A 19845-nucleotide genomic window follows, 5' to 3' on the forward strand; every position below is an offset into this window, starting at 1 on the left:
TGGGGTGGATATTAGTGGTAGGCAAATTTGTCCTTTTTCGCTTTGTCAAAATATTCGCAAATTTCCCCCGATGTGGCAATCTATTCGCCAATTTATTTGCCAGCGGCAAAACATGGAAATTCCCCGCAAATTCACGCCTGCCGAATAAATTCGCCCATCACTAATTATCTCAGTATGCCTGTGCTAGGGGGCTACACACATTGGCATAAAATGTTCTATCTTCTAACCTCATAAGAAATTAATACAGGGCTGTTCTAATTGTAATTCCCGTGTATAAATCTTTCTTGTGATTTTCTTAGCATGTGTGAACTCAGCTTGCAGTTTTGGTCTTGCCTAAGATCTACTGTCTCTACCTTATAACTTCCCATAATATAGTATTGTATTATAAAGCCTTAAACTAGCAGAGGGCGTGGTCTTGTACTTGTGGCACACATTGGGATTTCTTTCACCCCATATGTGTGTATTGACAGGGGTGAAATCATCCTGTCAATGCACATACAAAACAGATTTTAAGCCTGCTTTTTGTCTGAAATCCTCTCCTTGCACACAGAAATAGGTTGGATCCAGGACTGTCAATGCGCACACACTCAATGTGTGCAATAATCCTTTGATGACGGGAGTCAGGGACAGTCTATGTTCCCATAACCTTTATAGACAGACACCCTAAAACTATGCCATCAGACATACTATCCAATAGAAAGCACAACTCAGCAGGAAACTTCTAGATATAGTGTATAAAATACCAACACCTGTATGTTATATGTATGACATTTAGATATACCATCAGGGGCGTAACTACAGAGGAAGCAGACCCTGCGGCTGCAGGGGGGGCCAGGAGATACAGGGGGCCCCATGAGGCTCTTATTGATGAGCAATTTCAACATATATTGGTAAGACAGGACAAACACTGGATATGTTGGGGGCCCTAAAATTAATTTGCTGTGGGGCCCAACAACATCTAGTTACGCCACTGTATACCATACCATGATGTCTTACCTGAGGGGGCTGCTGGTGTTGCGAAGCAAATACCAAAAATGCTCTTTCTGCTTTGAAGGCGGTTTCCACCATTCCAGCCTAAATAGAAATTGCAGGGAATAATTAATAATGTAAGAATGAAGTGCACTTTATAACAAGATTTCTGTATTTGTAGAGCTGTGTTCCTACTTTCCATACAACAACACCCCTTTCACACTCAGATGCATTTGAAACCCCTATATCACACTTTAGTGCTGCACTTGCACCTATCAATACATACACTATAAGGGCAGAAAGGAAACCACTTTGACATCTGTTCTGATCATTCCCTAACTGTCTGAAAATGATGCTCGTGACAGCTCTGCATCTATCCAAAGCTTTTTTTTGTATCCCCCTACTGTTTCATTGTACCACTTATTTTGTAAAACTATTCTAAGCACCCATCAGCTGTTCAGCATTGGTATGGTTGTACATCCGCCCCTAAACCTTCTGCAAGTTAAATTCAGTACTCCTGTTCATAAATACATTTGTTCTTTGTAAACTGCATATCTACATTATTTTGCTGTAATTTTTATAGTGTTGGTGGGTATCTTTGGGTGTCTAACTTAAATTGCATTCATTCTGACCCCATCTAAAAAATAGATCTGCCCTTAGCAGAATCTGCTTATTAAATCCAGCCCAGACGATTAATGGACATACTATTACGCCATGCCAATGTGCGTGAAAAAAAATACTTGATTCTATAAATATAGGAACAATAGCTATAGAAATATTTATTTTAAAAGAATAATAATAGAATACTAGCCCTGACCTCCTCAATAAATAGTTGCATATAAGTAATAGGCACAAAGGTTGGGCGTAACAAGTCTGTAGTCTGATAATGGTTGCATAGCCTGACTGGTTCAGCAGTGCAACATGAAAAATCCACCTGAACAAAACTACTATGAAAAGGACAAGTACAAAAAAAAAAAAAATTATGTCATTTTATGATGTAATTTATCATCCCTTACCCCGAATAAGACTACATATCCTCTAGCATGCTCTTCAGCCTGAATGCATTCTAAAGAGAAATACATCATTTTATACTTTGACTTCCTTATCCCAAACTGTGGCAAATTTGATTCAAAAAGATGACATCTGTATTTGAAACTCATTGCACTGCTTTAAACTGCAGCAAGTCAAGCATTTGCCTGGGGGATTGACCAGAGAGATGTCTGTCCTACAGTGTTGCTACAAGCCAAGCCATTCAAAGAGATGAATAGATTTCATGGATGAGCACTACTCATTAGCTGATCTTTTGACCTACAGGGACTGGAAATGTGCCTCATTGAGCAATGCTAGAAGATAGAAAATACAACAGCAGTGGGGGGGGGGGTTACACCATATTGGTTGTCTTTGGGGGGTAAATCTAGAGTCAATCATGGCAGATTTTTGGGGGTTGCAAATATAAGCTCAAGAAAAAAAATACTGTCTGTTTCTATTTGAGGAGGTACTGTATATTAAACTTGGATTAAGGGATTTATGTTTTATTTATTTTCTGCCATTTATATAGTGCTTCAAAACAATGATTATATAATGATTATAACTCATTCACAGCAGTCCCTGCCCCTGAGGATCTTACACTCTAAAATCACCTTCACACATATTGTGATGAATTTAGTCACAAGACAATCAACTTGACTTTGTGTTTTTGGAAAGTGGGAGGAAACCTGGAGGAAACCAATGCAAACATGGGAAGAACATACAAACTCCTTGAAGATAATGCCCATTCTGGGATTAAACTCAGCGCTACCCACTGAGCCAGTGTCGGAACTACCGGGGGAGCAGGGGGTGCGAGCGGGCCAGGGCCCGCACCCCCTCAGGGCCCCCCGGCATCGCCGCACGCCACTAAATTCATCCTGGGAGCGCGCCGTACGGAGGGGGGTGGGGCCCGGCTGCGCGTCACGCACCATTCCCCGCCCCCCTCTAGGAACGCTGCTGCACTGAGCCACCGTGCTGCTAGCAATAGTGCTTTTTTGTTTCTTAAGTATTTCACCTATTGATTTATAATCAAACATAATAACCCATTCACTGTTCTCCATGTAGCAGGATTCTGGTCTGCATGCAGTAATTTAATGAATGGATCTGTATTTTCTGATAAACTGAATTACAAGATGACATATACCGTATATACTCGAGTATAAGCCGAGTTTTTCAGCATCCAAAATGTGCTGAAAAAGTCTACCTCAGCTTATACTCGGGTCAACGGGCAGTAGCTGAGATTGCAGTCACTTTTAATCATTCCTATACCAACAGTTCACTTGGGGAGAGACTGCAATATCCCTCAATGCCCTCTGTTGGTTATATGAAAGAATAACAGTGCGCCCTCTGTTGGTTATATGAAAGAATAACAGTGACTGCAATATCACACAGCGCCATCTGTTGGTTATATGAAAGAATAACAGTGACTGCAATATCAAACAGCACCCTCTGTTGGTTATATGAAAGAATAAAAGTGCGCCCTCTGTTGGTTATATGAAACAATAACAGTGACTGCAATATCACACAGCACCCTCTGTTGGTTATATGACATAATAACAGTGCGCCCTCTGTTGGTTATATGAAAGAATAACAGTGACTGCAATATCGCACAGTGCCCTCTGTTGGTTATATGAAAGAATAACAGTGACTGCAATATCAAACAGCGCCATCTGTTGGTTATATGAAAGAATAAACGTGCGCCCTCTGTTGGTTATATGAAAGAATAACAGTGACTGCAATATCACACAGCACCCTCTGTTGGTTATATGAAATAATAACAGTGACTGCAATATCACACAGCACCCTCTGTTGGTTATATGAAATAACAGTGTGCCCTCTGTTGGTTATGTGAAAGAATAACAGTGACTGCAATATCACACAGCACCCTCTGTTGGTTATATGAAAGAATAACAGTGACTGCAATATCACACAGCGCCCTCTGTTGGTTATATTAAGGAATAACAGTGACTGCAATATCACACAGCGCCCTCTGTTGGTTATATGAAGGATTAACAGTGATGGCAATATCACACAGCACCCTCTGCACATGGTAGTGGGACATTGGGACAATGCACACAGTAATCCGTTTCTCTGTCACCATCAACTTTTCAAAGAAGTCCGGTTGATCACTGGGGGGGTCGCTTTGGCAGAATGTGCGCTGCTGGGAGACAGGGCTGTAGTTGTGTCTAGGCTTAGTCAATAAGTTTTCCCAGTTTTCGTAGGTTTTCGGCTTATACTCAGGTCGGCTTATACTCGAGTATATACGGTACCTTTTTATCATTATTATTATTATTAATTAAACAAATAGCACAGAAGTTAGTAGTGCAGTTCTCCCCATTTCAGTTTCAGATGCAGGAGGAATTTGTTATGTATGGACGCACAGCATATAGGATTCAGTTCAGGATATGATCATATTCTAGCACGGATTGCAGCAAGTGTTCATCTGAGCTGAATTTGAACCCTTAACGTTGTGTGATATAAGAAATTTGAACCCCTGAAGCAATTTTTTGAAAATTCACCAGAAATCCCAGCTGCAGGCACTTCACCAATTTACTAACAGGCGTAGAGGACAATTCGCTAGCGAAAGAGACTATCGCTAGCGCAGTTTCACGCCATATAGCCAGGCAAATTTTCCTTAGACAAATTGTAACTCTGCAAATTCACTAAAGTGCGAATTTTACAGAATGTCACCTCTTTTGCCAGAGTTTTCTTCATCAGCTTAGACCTGGCGAACTGATAATATGAAGCTTCATCCTCATAATCTTATGTCAGTGACATTTTTATCCTGTATGCCGGAAAGTCAAAAAAATTGTAAAAAAACGCTGGTGTTTTTTCATATTTTAAAGTGGGATTGTCTTCAAAAGTTCTAATTGTTATAGATTTTTGTGTTAACAATTTTTTTTACCAATTTGAGGGGCATACCACATTTGTTTTATGGGTGGGCTCATGTCTAGGACATCAGAGCATCTATTTTGTCTTTATTTTGCTTCCTTGGACATTTGTAATAATAAGTGCCCACTTAAAGATTTTAAACCAACATTTCTAATAAAGATGTCTATACGACCTATATGTACCCACTCTATTCAAATTGACCTAAGCGTAAGAGTACTAACAAAGTTTGCTAGGCAGAAATGAACGATCAAATCAAAAGTTAGCTATGAAATGCTCGCGCTGACGAATTAACGCTAGCGAAACTTTTCTAGCGTTCGGCTACAGGGATGCAAGTTTGCATTTTAGTGAATTAGTGTAGTGGTAATAAATTTACGCCTGGTGAAGTGGCGCGAAGTGTGGTGGAGTCTTCGCTGCCAAAAATTCGCCTTTTAGTGAATTTGGTTCAATATTTGGTGCACTCGGTGCATCTCTACTATGAAGCTACTATAGAAAATGAAAAGAATGAAAATGCAGGCATATATCAAAGTTTAAGCCAGCCATGCTATTAATAAAGACACATGCAAAATTACAGTAACTGAATAAGGGAAGGTAGTGCTACCTGATATAAAGGATTAGGGTTAGTGGAGCTGGTTTATGTTTATATAGCCAGACAGAGAGCATTTGACAGTAGGGAAAGGAAGTTTCTTTTGCAGTGTATGGTATGTTTATTTTGAAGAATCTGTGTGTAAGTTTTATAAAATGGCAAATGCAAACTGTTGTAGATCTTATATTTAGCAAACACATTTCTGAGGACTGCAATATGACGTTAATTAAAGCATCTATCAGCTATTCACAAATGAGTGATGTTTGCTGTCATATGTACCTGTCCTAGAGAGAGGACTATGCTAGGAGCAAGCAGTGCTATCACAGCTGATGGTTTAGACCTGTAATTTTGTCTCTAAACTCTATTAAATTGATTAAAATTTTCATAATCTGATACAGGTATGGGACCTGTTATCCAGAATGTTTGGGACCTGGTGTTTTCCGGATAACGGATCTTTCCGTAATTTGGGTCTTCATGCCTTAAGTCTACTAGAAATGAATTTAAACATTAAATAAACCCAATAGGCTGGTTTTGCTTCCAATAAAGATTAATTATATCTTAGCTGGGATCAAGTATAAGTTACTGTTTTATTATTACAGAGAAAAAGGAAATCATTTTTAAAAATTTGGACTATTTGGATAAAATGGAGTCTATGGGAGACAGCCATTCCGTAATTCGGAGCTTTCTGGATATCGGATTTCCGGATAAGGGATCCTATACCTGTATAACCTTATAGAATCCATTCCTTTAAGTGACCCTGGATCAGATTTTAATGTCTGTTTACATGGACAAAAATTGGCTCAATATTCATGAGATTCTACAGAGGTAGATCTGGATTCTTTCCTGTCTCGTGAGACAGACCAGATCTTTGCAACTTTCACCACTTACAAAATACATAGAGTGCTAAATATCTAAACAAACAGATACTGCTGCACAGACTAATGGCTTGCAAAACATGTAATGAAAGGCTTCATCTGGGCATATATGTAACCTCTGGTGGTGGGGACATTTTTAACAGTAAAGTCAAAGTAAAAAAGACAACAAGTACCTGCTACTAGCAGTTATTAATAGAGCTACTAGTAGCAGCTTCTTTTTGTGGCTACAAAATACCATGCCATAGACACCACTGAAACATGTCTTAGTAAAGCCCATTGCCATTATTGTGTATTTTTTAGCCATGACAAGTAGCTGATACTAGCAGCACTGTGTTTCTTAGAGCCTGCCACAACTTTATTAAACACAATACACAACTATGCTTGCTAACTTGCTAACTAGTAATTATATAAGGCGACAACTAGACTCATCCCCTATGCCAGTCACTGGGTAGACAGGGCATGTAACACCATGATCATTTTTTTTATCACATTCCAGAATACTAGCAAGCACCAAACACTGCCATAGTCGTGACAATTAAATTAACAACAGAACCTTAGTCAATGGGTCCACTCTCCAAACCATTTATCCTCTTATTTACCTTACTCAACCTCTATTATTCAAGTCTCTTTCTTTCTATTGTATATCTATTTAGCCTCTTTGTTCCCATACAGAAGTAGGTTATGACCATAAAACAGGCCAAATTTTAGAAGCAGTAGAGCCAATTGACACTTGGGCCCACCGGGAGTTTTCCTGGTATCCCAGTTGGCAGTCCCACACTGTAGGTACTGGTTAGAGGGCAAAAGCAAGAGTGGTTTAGAAAGGAAAAGGGGGCTCTAAAAATAAGAGGAAGGAAATGGAAATAGGAGCGTCTTTACACTTTTTTAATACAATGAGCAAATGGATTACCCTGTTTATCAAGTGTAAATTACAGGACTAGTTAGTAGTAATATTTAACAGTCAATCAACAGATTAGTAGTGGTTTGTATGCAGTAAAGATCCAGCACCTTGTTATACTATCTGTTTGGCCACCCCCTGGACAGCACCTAATGTTTAGCAACATACACACAGTAATGGCTACATTTAGATCCCTGAGGCCACAAGCATTGCAAAACACATTATGACATATAAATACCCAAGAACACTGTGTGCGGATTTATGCCCAATGACAACATGTGGGAAGTTAAAAATATTTTCCAAGTACTATGTCAGCATGAGATTGTATGACATAGAGATGTTTTGCCACACTATGGGGGGGGGGGAAATGTAATTAAAGTCGCAAAGAGAAAAACAATTCGCACCAATAAGGATAAAAATCCACATCTTGCAATGTCATATTGTTTCTTAAACTGTTATTGCATTGTGAATTTTAATTGTGCACGCTTAAGAAGTGCTTGAAGGTGTCGTAATCTTTTGGAGCAAACATAATGACTTTGTCAGTAAGAAGTTTTATAACATTTACTGCGCATTGGCGCAAACTATAAAATTCGCAAACGGTCTTCCACTGTCGGAACTGGTTGCTAAACAGTTTCCGGGTTCGCAAAAGCTATATTAAATTTGCGCAAAACAAAATTTGTTCGTACAAAGGCATAAAGTTTCAGATTGCAAATAGTTTTCCCGTTACCGACTTTTATTACATTCCCACACTTGTGTTGTGAAACTACCACCCTTATATCAACTTCATGCTTTGTTGGCAGAAGAAGGTAGAAATGATAGTGCCAGAGGTTGACTATCTCTGCCCTTTCCATAGCATATTTAGAGAGCAATTTTGGAATATGCCATTTATTTGGAACAAAATTAAATTTACATCAGGGGCACTACATGTTACATACAGGATTAACAGCATAATGAATGTAGGGCCACATAAGAGCATCACAAGTATTCTCTGAAATGGCATATAACCCATGGCGACTCTGGACCCACACAGTCTGAAGCTCCCACTAGGGGGGAATTTACAAAAGTGGAGGAAGCATATTTTTGATGTAAAAGTAGTGTTAAAAAACACCCAATATTAGCTACTCCCCGTAAGGCCTGGACAGCGGTAATGCGAGCTAGCCATCTCAGCAACCCGCTGCTCTCACCTGACTTACCACTATGGGGCAACTCATACCTACCCCATTTCCGGCAACTTCTACAATATATGAGATGGCCGAGCATAGGGATAAAGACACTTGGGGAGGCAGCACCAGGGGGACAGCTGCTTAATAGAGACCAAATGCTACAGACTAGGCCCGGGATACAAATTGGCCAAGTAAACTACTTACAATTCCGACACGCATTTGTAGCGCAATTTTTATCCACTAAAGTGGAAATAGAGGTGCCCCCTGTGCTGGAGACCCTCAAATCCCCAATCCAAAAAAAAAATGGTGACTAAAGTGTATGGGAACCTGCTCTCCACATTCCCTTCCCCATTTGCTAAGGCATATACAGTCTGGCAACAAGATATCCCTAGCTTAACCTTGGAAGAATGGGAAGAAGGTACCTCTAAAGCATATCAATTTCTAATCGCAACAAGGGACAGACTTATCCAGTTTAAGGTGTTACACCGGTTGCACATAACACCTCTTAGACTAAGCCGAATGGGAGATATGGAGAGGGCACACTGCCCTAAATGTCAACAGAGGGAGGCGGGATACTTACATATGATGTGGGATTGTCCGGAAATCCATAAGTATTGGGACAAAATAATGACATATGTACAAGAGAAAACTACTTTCCCTAAAATAATGTCGCCACAGGTGTGCCTCCTAGGTATAATCGATGAGACTATTCCCTTAAATGCAAAAAGGGACTTATGGAGATCCTTGTTATTCTATGCTAGGAAAGCAATACTTATGAAATGGCTGACACCAAAAGCCCCATCCCGCCAGTTTTGGCTAGACATAATTAATAAACAACTCCCACTAATACAGATGACCTACCTTGCTAGGGGCTGCCCAGGAAAATATGAGAAAATATGGGACGAGTGGACAGAGGCTACTTCCTAAGACCCACTACAGAAAGTATGTGTTCCCCTGACTTTGAGGTTCTTCCTGATAGTAAAGTTACCCAGATGCACTACCAAACAGGGTAACTGAACATAAAGTGTACCGGCTGTGAAGTTTATGTGACAGATATAATGTAATAAATGGTGATTGTCTTTTGAAGATGTACCTGACAACCCCCCCTCCCCCCTCTTTCTTCTGTACCCCCCCCCCCTATTTTTCTTTTGGTTTGGAAATCAATAAAACAAATACTGTTAAAAAAAAAAAGTAGTGTTAAAACTGTTGTACATACAATCTCCATATTCATATTCATATGCCAAAATACTGACTCAACCACCACTTTTGATATTCTGGTGAAAGAAAGAAAAGTTTACAAATACTTTTGTGAATTTGTTGTTAAAACAATAAAAATCTTTTTTTACCCAATCTCCATTCACTCCACTTTTAGGTGCAGTATGGGTGACTAATTAGCATATTCATGGGGATTAGCAGCCTATTGTCAGGGTACAAGCCCTGTTTTCTGTGTAATCAGAAATTGATAATAATAGGTTTATAAATAAAAAAATCAGTATATATTATTTTTATCAGATAAGCGTCACCTAATGACAGACTGACAGGTTTAGGAAGAGCTAAAGACAAATTCAGAAAAATGTCAGGAAAATGTTGTTTGAAATGTCATGCGAAAGACAAAGGGGGTAATTTATTATAGTCTGATTTTTTCTGGTCGGACTTTTAAAGGGGAAAAACTATTTTTTGTAGAAAAAAAAATAAAAATTTTCGAGATTTATTAAACCCTAATAGAGTTAAAGGGGTTGTTCATCTTCAAACACTTTTTCAGTTCAGGATAACAAAGCAATGAGCAGTTGGATTGCAAAATCTATTGTTTATATTAGTGCTGACACCTAAGCCATAAATTACCTCTTGTATATTTCAGTTCAGTGAATATTAAACTCTAACAAGTGTGGTCAGTGATGTGGGAGTACTAGTGAAAAAAAAAGATTTCAGGAGGAAAGGAGAACCAGTTAAAGATCTCTCATACTAACAGGGCCATTGACAAAACAGTCTCTGTGAGCCCATTTCTATAAACAAAGCATGGCTTTTTCATGGACTATCATCCAGCTGTTGTTGACTGGCAACTCCGGGCCATTCTACACAGCCTCTGGCTTTTAGTGGCTTCTCTGTGTTGTAATTTAACAAATGTTGACTGCCCTTATACCAAATCATTCTATTAAAGGGACAGTATACACTTCTTTTTAACATGAGCTTTGGCTTGTGCCAAACATATATATATATTTTTTTTATTAACATGTATTTATATAGCGCCAACATATTGCGTAGCACTACTTTGCCTATTGTTTTAATTAAAAAATATCTACTGTATGTTTTTGTTGAAAATTAAACCAGTTTCACTTTAGTACTTCCTGTCACTTCAGGGTCCTGCACAGCACAAGAAAAACTAAAAAATGATCTGTTTACTGAGAAGGCCTCTGATAGAGAGGACAATGGCACATGAATATTACCATGGAAGTGTAACTGATCTGGCCAAGTTACGCACAAACATATAAAAAGCTAGTCAATTTTACAATCATAAAATCACTGTTTTTGAAAACTATACACACTTGCATAGATACTAAATGACTAGTGAAATGGTGGACCAGGGGATGTGAATTCATCAAACCTCTCTCTTTTGTACATGTGAAGATTAGACACCAGAGATAAATCTGCTAAAATCTGCCTAATATCAGACTTGGCTGAAAATTGGCTTGCTGAAACAGGCAGCACAAGAATCAGTCCTTACTGTCATTAGCCTCCTGTCTTGCCTGGACACATTTATGCTTTAGAATAACAACAAATTAGGAAAATATGGATTTTTTAATTAAATGTCTAGGCAGCATGCATTTTCAGTACAAGATCTATTTACTGTCCTCATGTTTACCAAAAATATTTTTAGGTGTACACTGTCCCTTTATAATCTCATTTTACTATACTGTATAACCTATTCCAGAGCCAGAGTCACAGACAGTAAACATTACCAGCTGTCCCCACTGGAGGAAGCACTGACACAAAAGGGTGTTTTAGTGAGGCAGTTCTAATAGTTCAACATAGCAGCCATATCACCTGACTGGCATAGGTTTTCTAAGCTTTTCTGAGCTTTTCCAGACTCTTCCTGCAAACAATTGCTGCTGTTTAAAGCACCTCAGTATGCCCTCAGGCCCCATGATAAATTGTCCCTCCTAAAGAAAGCTCTAATTACAATACAGCCGGATCAGTTATAAAAAGTCTTTACAACACATTTACAAAAATATTTTCTACATAGTTGTTGTATCACAAATGTGAGCAATCTGATGGCCCTTGCATGATGTTAATGCCAATGTACTTATTCAATGCTTCTGACAAGCCAGGCACTCTTCTGTTAATGTGATTTTTTTTGTCACTGTTATTTCCATGGTAGCAGAGGGGAAAAATATGGTTTCCATGGAAACTGATTTTGACATCTTCCGAACTGAAATCATAACAGTTTTTCTCAATGCATTTTTATCCCTTTAACTGTTCCTTATTTGTTTAGGTACAGTGCAGACAAAAAATTCATTTCTTAATGCTCCTTACCGTATTTCCCTTATTGTTACGTGCCACAGACATCCCATGCACTGTGGCACATTTCAGCAGAACTTATTCAGTGCATGTTTAGGTGCATTGTTTATTAGATGCTGCCAACTCATGTAGTAGAATTTAGCTACATAGGGAAACTCAAAATGCAGAAGTAGGAGTTTTGGCTTTTTAGTCTTTCTACTATGATATACCTCATCTACGTAACTACCAGAGCTTGCTCACATTGCATGGATTAAAAAACACTACATGCCAGAGCCCTCCTGCTTGCATTATACACAGAAACATAGCAGATATTGGAAAGCTATTATTTTTGTCTTCTAAGCTGTCCATTAGGATGAAGTCAGCTAGTGACAGGAATATGAAGATTAACACTGGGAATGCTGATGACATCTTTATCCCTATCCTTACCTCAAATGTGCTCAGAGCAGTGGCTGCATCTGATCTGTAAAAAGTGACTTTGCACTCTCTGAGGTGAATTTCCAGCTAACAATTCATAATTTGGCTCTTAAGGTAACCTGGAATGGCTAATTTCTGCTACTGGTAAAGTGCTACCCGGAGCAAGGTTCTCACGTTGCCTCATGGCAGTGTCGGACTGGGATGCCAGGGGCCCACCAGAGACCTTAGGCTGAGGGCCCACTTTCCAAACTATTATACCTGCTCTCGTCACCCAATCTCTTTATTCTCCTAGTCTCTACATAATATACTCTATTTGTCCATTATTAAGCCCTTTTTTCTCATAAATAAATAGGGAATGACCATGAAATAGGCTAAATGGTCAGAAGCAAGAGGCCCACATACACCTAGGCCCACCGGGAGTTTTCCTGGTATCCCAGTGGGCCAGTCCGACACTGCCTCATGGCAAAAACATTCCAGAACACAAGCAAAACAAAATGGGGGGAGAGGATGAAGGGGTTGTTCTTGCAATAAGCCACTAACTAGGGTTAGAGAAGAGGGAACACTAGCAGTCAGAATATATGTTTATACTTTGTAAATATCTTACTAGTACCCAGTAACCATTGTACTTGAAGCAATATACCACTCAAGGAACTCTTCTGGTGCGGAGGGTCCCAATCACATATTTCTGTCCCTACTCTAAAACCAACCATGAATGTTATAAAATGTAAGAAAGACAAGAAAGAACACAAGTTAAGTACAATTTATGCAACATTATTATTTCTCAGATGGGAGATGAGTAATTATAAAGCAATAGAATCACTCAGCATCACTTACTATTTAACACGTAATGAAGAATTTATAACCAAAAAGCTTTGTACAGTGCATGTAACATATATATTTATTATCTGTTTCACAGAATTTCATTTTCTGCCTAAGATTATACCATGAAGGCTTACACATTGAATAACATGATCTACCACAAAAAAACACAAACATTGTCAGATAAACAAGGTCAGAGATGCGGCATATGCTCTTGAACAGCAGGTGTTTTGCCAAACTCATGCAGTAAAATCTTGGGGTTTTGACAGGGACGGCAGCTGCAAGGCCTGAGTACATGTGTTATTGTTAGAGCTAGTGGAAAGAACGGCACTCAGATTTCACATCATCACATAGCACAATCAATCACCTCAAATTCATACACACATACACATTTTATATATATATATATATATATATCTTAGATATGTATTAAATTATTTTTACAAATACCTACTAAAATATCCTTCTCTTTAAACAAAATAACTAACAACTTGGCCAGCTCTTAAGTTAGGTTTTATAAAGTGCCATTTTAAGGAGCCTATTAACTAACATTCAAATTTCTATTTTTAAATGAATTGCAAAAAATATGCATTTTTTAAAAATTCTAAAAATTAAATACATAAATTCAGGTAAAAGTTGTTGAGGTCCTAGAGTCAATGGGAGCTGCGCTGATCCTACTGGACTTTTTTTTTAACCATTCAGACTTTTAAAGGTTTTCGGATTTTTTTCACTAGTAATTCTCTGAAAAAATAGGCATCTTTTACTTTTTCAGGGTGATAGGCTGCAAAATTCCGTACATTTTTTTTTGGGTACCCGGGTTTCCACCCTACATTTCCTAACATATGGCACATAAACTATACACTGTGTAGGGCAATATAACAACTTTATTTTATTAAGGTTTCCCGGGCTTGTGTAGTGTAATGTATTTGCTGCAACATATAAGTCCATTCAACTTGAACTTCCCGCTGTATGCAAATTAGCCAACGCTAGCGCAACTTCGCTTCGTTTGGCGCAGTAACGCTAGCACAACTTCGCCAGCCTTCGGCCCCCTGGACTCAACTTCGGATTTTAATGAATTAGCATTGTCTTGGCGAATCTACGCCTGGCGAAGTGTTTCGATGTGAGCAAAGCTGGCGCTGGCGAATTTTCGGAGGTTAGTGAATTTGCCCCTATATGTCTTGCTCTCTCCATAGACTTTTTCATGTATTCAATAAAATATTGCAGTCCACTAGTTCTAGGGTCCACGTTTTCTGTGTAAGTATGGTAAACAATATCTCAATTTTGACATTTAGGGGCAGATTTATCAAAATTTGATTTTATGTACACTTTTTTGTTTGAAAAAAGTTGTGTACCAGTGGGAAATACATTGTTCCATTCATATTCAATGAAGCTCGAAATCTCAAAAGTTTTCATAAAAAGGTAAAATAAATATATAAACTCAATTTTTAAAAAAATTAGCAATAGAGTATTAACTCTGGCAACACAGTGAGGCCTTGGTGAAAAAAGAGTTGAAAATCCATGCTGTAATGAAACTGTTCCTTCCATTGCGCTGATACTGAATGGCTGCGTGCCAAACAATATGAACGATTGGTTGTTGCTCAATGGAGGCAAAGGGGCATGCTGTCTATGTGTGACCTGCATAACTACTATCTATGTTTCCCAATTTCAAACTCTGAAAAACCAATAAAACGTTCTTAGTCATCTGATTTATGTTTCCTTTATTAGCAAACAGCAATAACCTATTCACGACTAAACCCAGATTAGTACCAACTACCAAGAGTGCCCAAAGACCAATCTGCCCACTGGCCACTCCCCATCCACCCACTCCCCATCCACCCATGCATGCACTGCTTCGTTGGTTCACAGATTACTAGGGACTTGAGAAATTTTTAACAGCTGCCTAGTCCTAAGGCTCCAGGGACAAATGCAGAGGAGGCCTGGTGGCATGTAGAACCTTAAAATAGGGCTGCCTTATGGTGTTAAACTTGTTAAAACTGTTTCACCGATTTAGACAAACTGAAGCATTCATCTGCTTTAATAAACATGCAGATTTGTTAAAACCCTTCCTGGACAACCAGGAAAGTGGCTAGTCAATGGGCTAAAATACTAAAACATTGAGAATCAGGATTCCACAATTTGAATTTCAGTAAATCTGAACCTATGTCACATTTTAGCACTATAATTATGCATGTATGTTAAAAAAATTTTTATTGCTGACCAGGGGTGTGATTGAACCAGGGCTTCCCCGGACGGTAGAGTACTGCGCGGGTCCATTTTTTGGGACCCGTACCCGCAACCTGCAATCCGCAACCCAGACCCACAACCTGCATTCTTACCAGCTTGGACCCGCTACCCGACCCGCAAGTACCTTATCTGCAACCCGGACCCGCGACCCGCTGACCATCAAGAATCAGGTGCTGTCATTATAAACCGGAAGTGACATCATCAAAAGAAGTCGTGATCAGAAAAAAATGAGTAAAACAGGCAGTGCTGTCATTGTAAGCCGGAAGTTTCGTCATCAGAAGTAGACATGGCCAGAAAAAAGGAGTAAATATCGCTATTGAGAAGACCCACAGTCCGACCCTGCAGAACCGCCGACCCGCGTATATACCTGCACCCAGAACTTCCATCCGCAACCCGCAGGGGTCCCCCCCCGCTGAGAAGTTATATTACTGGTTGCTGAGATGACCTCTAGGAATAAACATGATCAGAGAGAATACATTTTTTACTGTTCACGACGCAATATCAAAACACCCCAAACGAATCCACCAAAATCATGTAAAAATTACATTTTCTTTATTTAATTCTGACAACAGTAGGGCAGCATGAAGCAGTCTGGGACCTCCTTGCATGGGTAAAACTAAATCATTCCATGTTCTATTAGCCTAAAGCACCTGCAAAAAATGACTCCTTTCTGCAACTTCAATCCCATAAAGACTGCAAACCATATAAGGATCGTATTACCTGAGTAAGGCACACTTGCCCCAAAGCACATTGAACACTCTGCTCATCTCAAGACCTTTGAAGCATGCAGTTTGGAAACACAGATTTACTGTATACTTACATGTGCCTCTACATCACCACCAAGAACTTTACTATTCTTGAGATATTCCTCCAAGGCCCCTGCCATCAGCGCATCAAAAGCTTCGACAAATGGGGCGACACCTGCACAGTATTATCATTATTATTATTATAAATTAAAAAGAACACTTTAGATAATGCACTTAACACAGTAACAGGCAGTCAAATTCCAAAGATTTTAAAGCTTATAACATGCTTATAAATATTAATGATATATTTTATGTGGTAAATAATGTAGCATCATAGATGAAATGAGTAGTATCAATTGGTAAAAAGGGTGATAAGTAATAGTTATTAGGTCACTTTTGTTACATACATATAAGTAGAATCAATTTAATAAGTATATTAGTACTATAGGCACTGGTGTATAGTACATAATGTGGCTCTAGCCCCCCCCCCCCCAGTTGCCCAGCCATGTCACAAATCACATCTAGCTGCTTACTGATGTATTTATATATACATAGGTCTGCATATATTACTAACACACAACAACTGAAACCTAAACAATGTACCTCCATTTATGCCATTAAGAATATTTTTGTCTGCTGAGTTGGAAGAAAAAGAACTTGAAAGCACAGATTCAAGTCGAATTACAGCTTTCTCCAGCCTGTCCATTAATCCCTCCACTTCTGCCATTTTGAATACCTGAGAAACAGTAAAAGAAAATCGTGTCAGCATTGTTCTTGTTATAACCAGGTTCTGCTGTATATCTTGCAACTAAAGCTTTACATGTATTAAGATGACCCGCAGAGATTCTCTCATTTAGTTACTCAGAAATACTTAGAATTCAGTTTATCCGCAGTAAAAGAGTAACTGCTTTTACTTGACAGGAAAAATTGATTACAGGAAAAAAAATACTGTACAAATTCAACAAACCTCAAACAGTAAATGACTTCCTTTTATAAACTTAAAAAACGCATTTTGATAATACCACTGAGAGCACAAATAGTGATATTCTAAAGAAAAGGCTAACTACTACTAGAATCTTAGATCTTATAACAGATTATACCCAGAAATAAGAAGACTTGGAAGGATTGGGGTGGGTCCAATGGATTAGGGTGTAGCCTGAAGCCTAATTTTTTATTATGAAACACTGGAAAGTAGGCCATAGGGAATCACTGAGGGGCATATCTAGTGCCTCTTATGAATCAGCAATCACCTGTAAAGGTATGGGACCTTTAATCCAGAATGTTTAGGACATGGGGTTTTCTGGAAAACGAACCTTTCCCGTAATTTGAAACTTCATACCTTAAATCTACTAGAAAATAATGTAAACATTAAATACATCCAATAAACTGGTTTTGTTTCCAATAAGGATTAATTATATCTTAGTTTAGATCAAGTACAAGGTACTGTTTTATTGTCATTTTCAAAAATGTGGATTATTTGATTATAATGGGGTCTATAGGAGATGGCCTTTCCATAATTTGGAGCTTTCAGGATAACGGGTTTCCGAATAATGGATCCCATACCTTTTCCATAACATTCTGGATCAAACCACAACATAAATAACACTATAACCATAGAAGGCAAGTAGGGTTACCATCTGACTGGTACTGCCCACATTGGAAAAAAAATCATGTTATTAAGCATTATGACACAGATTTCTAGACATTGACACTAATATTTCTGTGTGACCAAAGATTAACTATGTAAAACAGAGCGGGTGGCACCTTTCATCCTTTCACTGGCTGCAGATTTTCCTAAAACATCTGTACCACAATCCCCCTAAAAACTAGCTTTCTATTCCGTCTTTGATAATTGTAGCCTGTTTTACAAAATGATCTATGCAAATCTTGGAATTTACAAAAACCTATTCCTCACATATTTACAATGACAAAACATCCTAATTATTAATGCCATCACTCTTCTGAATATGTTGACGCCTAACATGCTTATAATTACCCAAACCACATGGACTGTAGAGATACATACATAACAGGCTGATGGATTCCCAGCTGTCAAATTGGGAACCAATCTCATTGGGTTATTTGCCATACTGCCCTTCTCCTTTCATATATTCAGACAAACAGACATTCCATAATTTAGAGCTTTCTGGATGACAGATCACATAGCTGTATTTCCATTTTCACTTAGGGCCCTGTCCTTCTCCATGTAGAGTGGCTATTCTATATGCACCTAGGGTCAAGACACTACAAGAATTTTCCTGCATTATAGGATACCTTACACAGAGTTACTTGCATTTGTAGGGATGTGTTTCAACCTTGAGCAAAGAAGAGAACACCAGAGAAATATTTATATTTCTTTTTAAATGTTATGCTTATTTCTAATTTCTACTGACGACACTTCTATTCAGGCTCCCTACAAGTCACATTCCATTTTGACTACCCAACTGCTGCCTGGTTACTAGTGCAATTAAGCCCTAGCAACCCGACAATAAATGCATTCCATATGTGTAGAAAAAAATCAAACATCACAACAAACAAATCTTAAGAGACTAGTTACATAAATAATAATATTTTATTATTATAAAATTCTAGTGTGTGCCTCATACTAAATGTACATTTTGAAGTGAACTACCACTTTGAATGCAAATATTCATCTATCTATTCATCTATCTATCTATCTATCTATCTATCTATCTATCTATCTATCTATCTATCTATCTATCTATCTATCTATCTATCTATCTATCTATCTAGGTATATTTAAACCACAGCTTTTTAAAATACATTTGAATTAATTCCTACAATAATTTAAGGACTTTGTAGAAATATTTCTAGAGAAATAAGTCCAGTAAAATGGAAAATCTATTTATGTAAATAAAAATGAAACAAACATAATCACAAAATATTTCACAATATAATGTATATAAAAGGAGAAGGAAGCATTTAGTATATTAGGCACCCTGTAGAGACTGTAGTTGCTTACCACTATCTCCACTGCAGTTTTTAAAGGTGAGGAGAACTGACCTGGGTTACTCCGGTGCAGAGCGACCACCACTGTCTTTCCCCAGGCACTCAGATACCCCCTGTGCAAGTTAAGACTTGTTGCATGCATAGTGTAGACATTATTCTGAACCACGCATGTGCAGGGTGCGACTGGGAGCTGAGGACAAGATGGCAGAAAAGTACCCTTGCCTGATGTGCTTTTTAGGATAAAGAAAAATTAAATTACTATGGGTGCCAAATGTTAGGCACTCCACAATGATTGTAATCACTTACCTGATACCCCTGTTAGCAAAGAACTGCACTGGCTGGGGTACTTTTGAAGGCGCACCAGTAATCATCTTTGTGCTACTTCCTTTTTAGTGCAAGTAGGGGGTTATCATAGGACAGTGCCACATCAGATGTGCTAATGTACCTAGTTGTCTGCAGCCATAGAGGAGAGTTTTGTAGACATACAGACACACTTTAACTGGCAATCCACACAGGGCCACCAAATAGCAAGTGACAGCACTCCAGGGACATTTTCATGCTTGTGCAATTCACATGGTAAAAAAGGTTGAGAACCCTTGGCCTATAGCAGCTAATCAGCATGTAGCATTTACAGGTACAGTTATGGGAGTTTTCCGGATAATGGTTCTAAACATAGTTTGGGTCACTATACTTTGTCTACCAAAAAATTATTATTAAACATTAAATAAACCCA

At 38.5% G+C, this 19845-nt stretch overlaps 1 protein-coding gene across 1 annotated transcript in view; it reads right to left on the minus strand.

Annotated features, from left to right (window-relative positions):
- The window catches only part of cap2.S (cyclase associated actin cytoskeleton regulatory protein 2 S homeolog), an 83664-nt gene that overhangs the window by 53314 nt on the left and 10505 nt on the right, over window positions 1–19845 (minus strand). Inside the window, exons 2-4 of the mRNA XM_018269500.2 lie at window positions 16746–16878; window positions 16217–16317; window positions 997–1074 (exon numbers count right to left, since the gene is read on the minus strand). Of these exons, the coding sequence (XP_018124989.1) occupies window positions 997–1074; window positions 16217–16317; window positions 16746–16869 (303 nt within the window). The 5' untranslated portion in view covers window positions 16870–16878. The remainder of the gene's footprint in view (window positions 1–996; window positions 1075–16216; window positions 16318–16745; window positions 16879–19845) is intronic.

Source organism: Xenopus laevis, chromosome 6S (assembly GCF_017654675.1).
Source record: "Xenopus laevis strain J_2021 chromosome 6S, Xenopus_laevis_v10.1, whole genome shotgun sequence".
In the NCBI taxonomy this organism is placed as follows: Eukaryota; Metazoa; Chordata; class Amphibia; order Anura; family Pipidae; genus Xenopus; species Xenopus laevis.